Raw genomic sequence first — 13,682 nt, 5'->3', positions numbered from 1 at the left:
TAAAACAAGGAAACAATTTAAGACAAATCTCATTTCAAGTATTTATTTTAAAATCTAAAATAAATCTACAATAAAACACACTGTAGAAAAGTGGTTATGTTTATATAAATATTCAATGTGCAAGAATTACTTAGAAACATTTATAAATTTAATAAAACTTTTAATACTTCTTGTGCATACTTTCATATTAATTAAAATAAGTTTATTGAATTAAGTAACCCATTAATTCAATTTTTAAATTATTTAAAATAGATAACATAGGAATGAATATATTTAAGATATTGAAACTGGAAATACAGAAAAAATATTCCACTATTTTAAATGAAATATTCAAATAACTACAATTAGACACTAAGTGAATTCCAAATTTATCAAACTTATGCAACAAATCCATTTTATGATAAAGAAAATTATAGATGTTTATTCTGTCTTGTAAGAACAAAAATAATCTCACACACACTGAAATGTAATATAAAGATACACAGAATGGAGGGAAAAAAATACTAATTGAAATTTTAAGACCAAATTATAATTTTATATAATAAAAAATTTTAAACTAATCATTTAATGAAGTTTTATATACAATGAAAAATATATTTATATATATTAATTAACAAAATGTAATAACAACTCAGTATGTACTAAAATTTTAATTCGAGATTTAGATTTCTTTCAATAGTTGTACAAACAAGTGAAGTTTAGAAAGTATAAAAGTATCCCAATTTTGGTTACAGAGGCATTAAAATAATCAAAATATTTTTATCATCTTCAAAGGCTGTTTTATCAAATCATTCATAAGAATTTGAAGTTAGTATTAAAACTATTTCTAAATATAAACATCCCACAAAACTCAATATATTGCAATAACACCATTTCTTTTAAATATTGGAATAAAATGGTTTGATTTGTAGTTTTTTTTTCTTTAGTTCAAAATTCATATAAACAAATATTTCTTTCCAAATTTTTATACATCCACCACACAATATATATTTGACAGTATTTTAACATTTGTTTCTTACAATAATTCCCACTTGTCAGCTATTCCCACTTTTATTTATAATCATCACAATAAAATAATTACAACAAAACTAAACATTCCTATATCTATTAAATTCAGTAAAACAGATTTTCAGTAAATGCTGAACAAAGACACAGCATTTCTCGAAAAAATGTTCAATGTTATAATGATTGGAAATTATTACATCCAACAGTAATATTTATTATAACTTTATAAATATAATAATTAAAAGATAAATTTTAGAATGATATAAAAAAAATCAACAATTAGCATTTAAAATTTTTTAAAATTTCCTCTCTACTAAATGAAAAACACTTTAAGAACACCTATTACTTAATAGCTTCAACTACGTTCAAAATTAATTTAAAATAAAGCGATGCATTTAATATTTTGCAACATTTTAAATATAATTTTCAGAAGCAAAAACAAAACTTCAAATCTTATAGCATATTTAATTTTAATAGTTTCAAATTAACTTACTGACTTCATTTACAAAAGTAAATTTTAAATGATGCACTTCTGAAAATATCCAGAAAGTCAATTTGAAAATGAAAAAAAAAAAGTAAACAGGTCTTTTTACAAACTGCATTTTTCAACATTTATTTAACGATAAAATTTTTCATCTTTTTTAGGTTAAAATCAGTATGAACCGTTAAAGTTTTAATAAAAAATATTTTTCATATTACTTGCTTATCAAAATGCAATTAAATCTCATGTCTTATTTTCCTAATTCATTTATAGCATATTGTAAAAAACTTAAATTTTAAGTTGTTTGTTAAATACAACATACATCCTGTGGATTCTCTATGAATTCCAATTTATTATTTCCCAAAAACTTTGCTAAATAATTAGTGGTGTTTCAACAATATTTTAAATTACCACATCTGCAAAAGAATTTTCAAATTATATATTCCAATCAATAAACTCTATCATTTTTTTCATTCTTGATATATCCCCATAAGAAAAATTCTCTTGGTAGTGGCTAGGTTATATTCACAAAGTTAAAAATAAACTGGCAAATTCTTTATAAACTTACAAATAGTTTAATCTTTATCTATACAAGTAATTATAGGCTATTAAGTTTCCTTATATAATACAAAAATCTGAAGTATAATTTTAAAAATTTAATGGCTCATTAAATCTAATAAGACTATTATTATTTATTCAACAGTTAATCCTGATTTATTGTCCAAATTTATTAATAAATTATATGTTCAAATGAACAATGAAACTAAATTCCAAGTTATAAAAACAAAATCAAATATTTTGATTTTGTTCTTATGTAACATTCCAGAATTTTATTCAATAACTGTATAATTTCCAATTAACCTGCAATTCTATTAAACTGTTTATTTCTATAATATTCTCAAACAAGAACAAGAGAAATATATACTGTTATAATTTGTAAAGCACATACACCATGTTTAAATACAAAACACCTGTATTTCCAAGTTAAAATATATTCATTGCTATGATATCTAAATTCTACACAATATGAATGCTAAATTATACTGCCTGCAAATAAAACTAAACACTCTAAACAAAGATATCAAACATATTTATGATATGATATATTATTATTGTTTAAACACAAATTAATTTTACAAGAGTTCTTTCACTATAACAACAAACTTTCTAATATTTAAATTAAACTTTATTTGAAAGTTAAGCTTTACTCCAAAATAAAAAACAAACATATTACAGTAACATGAATATATTTTTATTACTCTAATTATTCAATTTTTAAGAAGATATATGTTGTATTTTTTCTTTATTTAAAATAAAATGATGATGATTATATATTTATATATGAAGAAAACACTATCAAAGTATTCCTTTGAAGCAGATGTCATTCTTCCTAATATAGATATAAATATATAATCTACTTAAGAATACTAATTACATTGAAATTTTACATCATTCAAATTAGTATACAATTTAAGTTTTATTATTATTATTTTTAAATGTTTAAGTAGAATTCAGTAGTGTAAATTCTTAAGATGCAGTGAATAATCTTTTAAAAATATTATACATAAATTCAGTTGTACAGAAATCTTCAAAAAGAATGAAAAATAATGAAAACTATTGATGCAATTTTATCTTATTAACTTTATAGAACACATTTAGACTATTTCACATAAAAAGACCCATTTTATTGATCACAACATAGTACAATTCCCATAAGTGAAAAACTTAATTACACTTATAATATTATAACAATCAAATTGGAAAGTTAGGTAAGTGCATTTTACGATGAGTAATAGTATCTTCCTACTTCATAATGAAAGTTATCATTAACACAGGCATATACATGATAGACAAATTCTACAACTACAATGAAGATAAAAAAAAATGAATGTCCACATTCAATATCTGCGTCTCTTGTTTTCCATTGGATAATCCTCCCTGTGATCTCTGCGATCCATCATTTCGCGAGGATTACCACGTCCTGAGATAGGACCGTTACCACGCATATTATTCATATTTCCAGAGGGCGGTGCCCCAGGAGGGCCCATATTACTGTGATTTCCAGGTACAGGACCTGGTGGACCACCCATATAAGGTGGAGGCTGATCAAATCGTGACTGTCGCTGCTGTTAAATGATTCCACAGTTCAAAAAATGCAACAGTCAGTTCATTATTTCAGTGAAGCGATGAGTAGCAGAACAACAAATCCATCCAATACACGCGAATGCCCATCAGGTAGTCCATAAAAGGAGGAAAGGAATGTGAAATTAGTGAAGAATAATAATAATGACGCACAAAATGCCAATTATAAAATGTAAAAGGTTTTACCTCCACAAAATGATGTAGTATAATATGAATGAACCTTAACTAATATAATTTTAAAATTATTAAAACTCAATGTTCCAATGCTGTTATTTCATAAGTGTATATACATATATACATTTATAAACTATTTAAAATATTCAAAATAAACAAGACTAAAAATTTCCTTTCCACAATATGCCAAGAGGAAAAAATACAAGAAATTAAAAAAGTACATAGAAAATTCAATATTAATATAAAAACAATGTAAATCTTTAAAAAATATGAGTATGTATAAATTTATACACTTGAAAGTACAAATTAATTATATTAGAAGTAATTCACTAAGAATACATTGAGTATCAAACAAGCTTGAATTAGAATTATGAATTTGCAAAGAAATTTACAAATTAAGTGTTTCAAGGTACAATACATTTCACAACATGAGAGGCCATTTTTAATATATTTATATTACTTCTTTTTAGTTGAGGTAAAACAATTTACATTCACAGAAAATAACTATAAAAAAAATATGAGAACAAAATAAATTTAACTCAAATGACAGATTTATTTTATGTAACCTTCTTGGATGTCATACACACACATTAGATAATTTATATATATATACATATTAATCTTATAAATCTACATTATTTCTATATTAATTTTTATATAAAGAAAAAAAATTTAATTTCAGTTAAAATGCTCATTAAATATATTTAAAACTCATTTTGACAAAATTAAAAACAATAATGTTAAATATTATTATGAATACATGATTACATGATTCCAGCTGGGGAAAAAAAAAAATGTAAAAATCACACAAATCAAAATTATCAATGACATACACAAAGATCAATCTGAAATGTTAGTATTATATAGAATAAAAAAGTAAAAAGTTTAAAAATTAGATCTATCAATTCAACAACTGACCCAAATTTTCAATTATTCAAATAACTAAAGCCAGATTACATTCAAGATATAATAATGTCAACATTCAGCATAAAATTAAATCACAAATCACACTTTGGGAAAAATAGCAAAATGTTGAGCTTCTGTACAATGGGAGTCCAATGCACCACACACTTGTGGTGCATATACTTTTTGAATCAAACTGATCCAATATTACTCTGATCCCTGAAATCCTGTATACAAACAAACTGTAGTGATCTGATCAATCTCTATCGATGTATACAAACGTCATCTAGAATCAACTGGATCACGATCAAACTAATCTGGATGAATGGTAGAATCATTTGGCTTGGATAAAAAAGATTAAAGATGGCAACTACCACGATTAAAGTCAAGCTTATCATTGACAGCAAAGAAATATGTTTATTTCATTTTCAAAACTGCTGTTCCTAAACTGATAAAAAATTAATTGATTATAACAAATGTATAAAGACTTAATACATTATTTAAATTATTTATGATAAAGAATTTTGCATAAGGCTATGTCAAATAAAATATTGAATTAAGTTATACTTCTCTTTGAAATAAAAATTTAAAAATAAATAATCTTTCTTAATCTTTAATAAAACATTCATTTACAGATTTCACAGATAAATTTTTCTGCTTATGATTGAATATGAAGTCAATATATTATGATTAAAATAAGAAAATCAATTCTGAAATGTTTTAAAAATATTTACTGTATGTTACTTTCATTTTTGTAAATTCCACTACATTATTTTCAAATTTTAAATTGTATATATATGGTTCAATTAAAAATGAAGTAATTTCAAATACACAACAGATGAAACTTTCATAAAATAATGATATTTATAATGTATGTACTGCATTGTTAATATATGCAATTTAATATTTTCTACAAATTAAAAATTATCGTCATTTATTATAAAAAGAGTCTATTTGGATTTAAAATGGATTATTAAAATTTACAAAATCATATTTATTCAAAAATGGTAATATTTCAAAATTTAAGTAACTGATAAATAATAGATGTACTATAAACAGACTTTTGGTACTATAAACTACATGTGTAGTTTATTAAATCTGCATTACAGTAACTGAACATGATCATTATATCATCTATTTAAACATTCAGCATATTACATTTATGGAATTTTAAGGAGTAAGTTTACAAGTAAATTTTATTCTAAGATTTTAATGAAAAAAGCAATACCTATAAAAGGCAACTTTAATTAGATGTATATAATTTTTCTGTTTAAGGTGATATTTATGCTAAATTATTATTCAAATGGATTCAACAATGGTTACTAACAATTTTCACAATAAACTGAAAAATTTAATAATAATTAACTGAATGAAATATTAATATAGAAATTTCATTGGAAATTTATGCTGAAATTCTAAAATATTTTAATAAATTCTGTATGACATGATTATTGAATTTATATCACTAATGGTTATTCATATATACTATCATAAAAATAAATCTTTGACAATTTCATTCTAAAACCTAAAATTTTATACAATTTCAAACTTGCTTGAATAAAAATTCCCTTGTTAGTCATTATTATAATATATTGCAAACTTCAATTTTTTTACAACAAAAATTTTTTCTGTATAGAATATTGGTGATAATACATCAATACATTTTCTATTAGAAGTATGCATTTTTAATAGAGTACAATATCCTATATATATTGTTTAAAATTATTTTAAAGTATTGGTAACTGTAAAATCATACAATATTTCAAATAGAAAATTTGTTGTTCAAAAAATAAAAATTTATCATCAAATGTATAAATAATCACAATTTGCATTTTCTGAAATCAAAGTTGTCTTCAAAAAACAAAAAAAATCTGATTATTATGAATTTCTTCAATAAATTTGCAAAATCAGTGCAACAAACTTTATATATAAATCCATATTATTCACAGTGGTTCAGAAATTTTTGTTTTTCAATCTAATAAAAATCATGAAATGAGTTAAGCATTTTTATATAGTAATTCCATAAATTAACATAATCTCAAAATTGCAAATTTTATAATTATACGGCTTTATAGAATAAAGTGAATTTTTCAAAAGTAAAAAACATTCTTCCGAGAAAGATTCATCTACTTCTATATAGCTAAATCGAATCCTAATAATTAAACTATATATACTAAATTTGAATTAAAACTCAAACATATTAAGATAATTTTTTTTCCATAAAAAAATAACGATTTATAGAAAATACATGTATTATTAACTATCATCATCATACATAGAGCATATGCTATACTCCTTAACACACAATTCATTTCCTATACATTGCCATTTAATTAAATATAATACTATTATTATTAATAAATTATCAATGTAAATTAAAAGCATTATAACATCAGAATTCTCTGACATATATTTCATGCTTTTTCAATATATTTAATTCACAAGATCACAGTGAATTATAAAAATGCCAAAATAAGAATGTCATAAGGGAGAATAATAGTAATCAAGTTAATGTAATCAAACAATGAATGAATGAAGTTATAAACTGAATCATTAAAAGATGAATATTTAAAAGAACATTACTATACTTCAGCCTGCAGCATCACATTTGATATTATACAGTTTTTCAAAAATTAAGTTCAGATAATACACAAATCATACAGAAAACAAAATAGTGCACTAATTTAAATTTCATATCATTGTACTTTACTTAAAATTTTATGTTTATTATATAGAGGAAATTTATTATCAATCATAAATTAATCTCAAGACATTTTAAAAACAAACTAAAAAGGCAACAATAAAGAGTGTACACAAATCACCATTTATAAACTCAATTGAACTATACAAACATTATTGCATACAGTTGTATTTTAGAACGACACTTTAATTTATATTAATTTTAATTATCAATCATTTACTTTTTTACAATCAATACATATTAATAAAAATAAACTTTATGTTACAACATTTGAGATTAATAGCAAACAATTATCAGTAGAAATATGTTTTGTTAAATAATCAAAAACAAAACAGATAATAAACTTATTCAAAATCACTTATATTCAGTCTTATAAATGGAAGATCTTGAAGAAGAAATACTACAAATATTCAAGTAGGTCAGCAGCATAATGCATGATCAATATAAAGACAGAATTATCTAATGTGAAACAATCAAGAAGGTTACATTTTTTGGTTATTTCAGAATTATTATTACAATAGATATTACTGACAAAAATTGATGATATTAAACACAAAATTTTTATAAAATCATAATTTAAAACTTTATATTGAAAAACAGTGTATGAGATTACCATACAATCTTTTAAACTGTATAAAAACACTTAAATGTAAAACAATGATAACTATTATTTAAATTCATTATCAGTTGCTAATTAATAGATTTTTTCTAAAAGCAAGTTTTTTAATAATCATACTTTTTATAAACCTTAAAAAATAAAAAATATCTTAAATAATCTTGACAATGATTTCTATAGATTTTTTTTATTTAAATACTGAAGTTAAACATAAACGAAAAAACATGTCATATCCACCAATAATTTCAAAAGAGGAGAAACATTTTACATTACACTCAACAATAACCTTCATATTAAATGTGATTTAAAATGAAAACATTTTAGAACTCAATGCATTCAAAGTAAAAGTTCACATGCAATATTTTAAATTTTAAAATTAAAATTTGTTTTTTCTGTTTAATTTTTAGTCATCCAGTTTCTTCTATTCAGGTTCATTAAAAACTTGATATGAAGTTGATAATTATAAATTTTTTTGACACACTGGGAAATAAAATTGATTTCTTAATTTCCATTAAAACTCTCAAATGAGTTAGTTAAATGTATTTTTGAATAATGTTCATGGCAAAAGTGAATGTATATTTCCACATAAGAAATTTTCAGTAGACTAAAAATATATATATTCTAAAAATATTTTGAAGCCATTAAATTTATTTGCTTCAAAAAATTGATGAAGAGCAAATCACTTTGAATGTAATATGAGTTAAGGTACTACATAGTAGATTGAAAACACATCAGAGAAATGTTTATTCATACATAAGGTAACTGTGTAAAAGTACTGTAACTGTTATTGACATTTAGAAAATAAAAATTTAAAGCAAGCTACATAAACATGAAAACTGTCCACTATCTACTCTCAGAGAATTAAATTAAAAAAACACATTGTAAAAATTATTCCAATGTGGGGACACAAACTATTTTTGAATTAGATTTTGATATATCACTTATCTGGTGAAATATTAAAATTGATAATGAACTGATCAAATTTGTACAGTATTGAAAAAATCTTTTAAGAAAAAATTTCATTTGTAATTAATGATATCATAAATGTTGCAACTTAGTTTTTCAATTATATTTACATTTCATTTAAATTGTAAATTACATTTCATTTGTCAGATAGCTATTACTGCAATTTTTTTATACAATTAACAAAAACATTTTTCAGAAAAATAAATTTGTAATAATTTTGAAATGATACTGTAGAATTAAAACAACTTTTGTGTGTGAAGATTATTTGTCTATGGATATAAATTACTATGTAAAATGATTAATTCAACTAAGATGTGGTCAAAATTATATTTTGTTGTATAATAGTAGACTAATAACAGATCCTGATAGAATTTGTAGTAGTTGTAACATGCAAGTGTATGAAACTTCAAAACATTTTTTTCTATTAAGTGAAATTTGAAGAAAATAGGAAAAAGTATTTGATGAGATTTAAGTCTTGGAAAGATATATCTAAAAAGAAAAAAAACAAACTCACAGAAGGCTCATGACTAGACTACATATTAAGAAAAGCAAAGCAGAAACTGTGTCTAACTGAAAAGCATAAAAACTACATCTGCAGTGGTCAAAAGCCTATCACATTGAAGATTTGATGCATTGAAAACAAGTTATGTTCACAGAGGGTCATGTATTTGCACAGGATACGAAGATAATAATGGTAGCAAAGTTTGGAGAAAATCCAATGATAAGTTTCTATTAGAACACCTTATTTCAAAAACAAAATTTCTAAATGGAGTTGATGCATGCTCCACTCTTGTCGGCTCTGTAGATTTCTATGGCCTCCAATGCCCTTATGTGTTGCCAGTCAAAGACCCAATGTATTACACTAGCCTCATCCCAACAGGGGGAAATCCTCTGTTGGGACAAGGGCCAGATTGGTGGCATAACACACCAGAGCCATATTAATCTTTCCTTTTGCTGCATTGTACTTGTGATCTCATAATGTGGCTTGCAACAATCTGTATGTGGAACCAATATGCATTATGGATCCAAATTTCACACAATAGAAAAATACGTTTTGAAGTTTCATACACTTGCATATTACAATTACAATGAACCAAGTGGAGTTATGGTTTTGGCTGGTATGATTACAGCAGGACATGAACATTTGAAAATTGTCAACACTACAGTGAATGCAGACATTTACTCAAAAATTTTGGACAATTTTGTAAGAAAAATTACATGGGAACACTTTAGTCACTCTGACTATCTTTCAAGATGGCAATGCATCTTCCCACCATGCCAATAATTCCTAAACAATAATATTCCACATTTGGATTGGCTACCAAACAACCCAGATTTAAATCCAATAGAATTTGATGAATGTTTAGAATAAACTGGTTTGAAAAAGAAACAGATTTCATTGTCTGAATTGAAGAGTGCTATTCAAACCAGCTGGGCAAAATTATCTGTAGACTTACGTGGAAAGTTAATGACTTTAATACGGAGACATATTAAAGCAGTAATAAAGACCAAAGATAGACCCACACAATATTAATTTACTTTATTCCATACTTATGCATCTGTGATTACTATATTCCATATTTTTGTCTAATATTGCTAAAGTTTTGAGAATGCTTTCTTAAATTTTTTATATAATTGCTGTCATCTCTTTTCTGTTGTTACTTATACAAAACTGCAAATAAATTTTGTTTAAAAAAAATTAATAATTTAATGTCTGAGTTTTGAAACAAAGCCGAATTGAATGACATGCTGCAAAGTGAACAATATTCCATACTTTTGATCAGGGGTTGTACTTTTATATGTGAAATTTCTCATTTTCATAAATTCTAATGGTTTACATAGTTATATGCTAATGATAAACAGCATATCTAGACCTAGACTAAACAATGTTTCTAATATTATATTCAAGACTTGCAAATTCCAGAAAAATACATACATGTGAAATAAAATCATATAACTTATACATACTAACCTTATCCAATCCAACTATTTTTTATATTTAGAATGATTCATGACTTCAACATACACCTATCCCTCATTTGCATGGTACTCAATTTGCATGGTTTCGCTTTTACACAGTCTTTAAATGAAAACAAAAAAAGTTTTTGAGACAGCTGTTGGTAGCCATTTCTCGGGTTATTCTCATGCACATCTGTCTAGAAACGTCTTCCCCTGAAATTTGTATCAGTTACCATAAATACTCAAATACATCAAAATTTTTTTGATCCAATACACTATCTCTATAGACAGGGACCAAAAAAATGGTCCGAAACAAACTTCTATTGGGTGTAAAATTATAAAACATGCTGAGGTTATAAACAACATCCAATAAAATGTAAATAAGCATTGTTTGAATTATTTCGAGCAACGAAATGTTACGTCTCATTTTACACAGTTTTGGTTTGCCTGACTTTTCTAGAAACGTATCTACCATGTAAATCGAGGGATGAGTGTATTAGGCTAATGCACTATAATTTCATTCAATTAATGGCTGACAGCTTTCCTGTTCTAATCAGAACTAATATTTGCAATTTATTTTTAATCTATCTTTACATACATTATTTTTCACATAATTGCTTTTTCCTTAATTTTCATTACACGGTATAAGAAGTAGAGGACAAATGAGTAAGTATTAGGAAGACAAAATAGATCTTGATTATGAATATCTGATAGCAAGACGACTTACAAAATGTGAATTTATCAATCATATATAAAAGAAAAACTTGTAGTAATAAAAATACTGTACCATTAAAAAAGTTTTTACTATCTAGAATTATACTCCTTAAACATGATTGATTATAATTACACATGTAATAAAGGGTTGATTTTAATCAGTCTTATGAATGCAGAAAATTCACATGCATAACCAAATGAAGCACAGGCTAATATACATAAGTTACTATCAGATCTTTGTACAGTGGAACTTCACTTAATGAGCACCTCTCATAACTAGTAATTTGCATAATGAGCAAAACAAATTGTATAACAAGACAATATTAAGACAATTATAATCAGAATATTGTAAAATTGCAACAGATTTTTTTTTCAATTGGATGCATATACACATTTGTCTGATAAGTACAAAAAGTTATACAAAGTCTTTTGTATATAAGGGGTTTATTATAAAAATGAGGTGTAGCCCAAATTGTATCTTATAGTATCCTCTAAGATAAATTTTAAACATACATATTTAGACATACAGATAGATAATCTAAAAATTTAAAATTATTATTAATGAAAAATAAATAAATTTAAAGTTATCTTTCATTCATTCCAGACTAAATACTAATGATTATGTTTCTATTCAGAAATTAGTTATTTCAAATTGTTATTTTTATCACTTTCATCCAAAAATAATTTTTCTGATAAATATTTATAAAGCATGTTTCAAAAAGACTTCTCTTCACTAATCTGTTTCTTCAGCAAAAATTTGTTGTCCTGTAATAAAGCAGTAATTATCATGAAGCAACTGTCAAAGTTTAATTTCCAATTCCAGGAGATACCACTGAAAGTATTAAAAAAAATGGCAGCAAATCAAGCAATTAGACTTTTGCACCCTAAAATACACTAAAGTGGACTCCATCAGCTGTGAAATACAATTTATAGTAAACATTTGCAAACAAAACTCACCAAGAAACTCCTCTTTAAAGCTAAATGACAAAACTTTTTCAGTGCCACTTGAGACATGAAGGAGGGAGATTGCTTTGATAACCACCATGTTTTGTGCAATTACCAAGATGTGGGTATACAAATCATTTTTCTTTCTAGAAAAGAACCTCCACTGAATATACTTAAACATGATGCAGATGTGGTTGATGATTAAATCATTTGACTAGAGGTAGGCAATTATGCTGCCATCTCATATTAAATTTAATGACCAATTCCAAATTAAATTTCAATTTTTTTTTCTGTTTTCTGCAAATCAAATTTGCATTCCAGGTTGGTTCATTCTGTGCTAGCGGATAAGATAATAATGACTCACAATCCTTAACAATATATATTGTATAATTTCTTTTGAATAAATGTTATACATAAAATATTGAGTATTTTTTCAGCATGAAACACATTGTATTTTACAATAATTTATATGGGAAAAATTGTTTTGCTTAATGAGTGTTTCACATTACATTAGTAGTACATATGACTACATGAGTAGTGGTATGCAGACTTCATTTTTCAGCAGGATAGGACACCACCTCATTCTCATGTGCAGGTACAAGGTTATCTGAATGACATTCCTCCAAAGAGATGAATAAGACATGCCAGAAATAATGACTGCACTCTCCTTAGATCTCATGCCCTGCAATCTCTTCCATTGGGACTATGTTTAAGATCTTGGACTTGTACCACCATTGCTCCTAATTTGTGATTTCACTACTGTCACAGGAGTTATGCTGATTATGTTTGGGAAGAACTGAATTATCAATTAAGATATCTGCCATGGGACCAATGGTGTATATTAAATTTTTGTTAAATTACTGCAATGACTGCAAAACAGTATTTTTCTTTCCTGTAGTAAAAATCTCATATTCCCAAACTATATTGTTCAGAAATAAATTTTGGAAAATGTCAATCTTTTTGAAACATGCTATGTTTTATATGAGGTAGATCTTTATACTCTGTCCCCTGAACTAATTGTAGTGTTTATACAAATTTTAGTTGATATTATGTAAGTAAAACATATTTTAACAGTG

At 25.0% G+C, this 13,682-nt stretch overlaps 1 protein-coding gene across 6 annotated transcripts in view; it reads right to left on the bottom strand.

Annotated features, from left to right (window-relative positions):
• LOC136979914 (splicing factor, proline- and glutamine-rich-like) overlaps positions 1-13,682 on the bottom strand; it is a 105,276-nt gene that overhangs the window by 30,618 nt on the left and 60,976 nt on the right. For 3 of the 6 annotated variants that reach the window (XM_067275951.1, XM_067275953.1, XM_067275955.1), the window contains one exon: positions 3,150-3,612. The exons of 1 other annotated variant lie outside the window; for it this stretch is intronic. In XM_067275951.1, the coding sequence (XP_067132052.1) occupies positions 3,385-3,612 (228 nt within the window). In that variant the 3' untranslated portion in view covers positions 3,150-3,384. Of the gene's footprint in view, positions 1-3,149; positions 3,613-13,682 lie in introns of those variants that run through there. 2 more of the 6 variants (XM_067275952.1, XM_067275957.1) reach the window with 1 other exon arrangement.

This window comes from Centruroides vittatus, unplaced genomic scaffold (genome assembly GCF_030686945.1).
Source record: "Centruroides vittatus isolate TY-2023 unplaced genomic scaffold, ASM3068694v2 contig_651, whole genome shotgun sequence".
Classification (NCBI taxonomy): domain Eukaryota; kingdom Metazoa; phylum Arthropoda; class Arachnida; order Scorpiones; family Buthidae; genus Centruroides; species Centruroides vittatus.
This window is presented reverse-complemented; position numbering and strand designations above follow the sequence as displayed.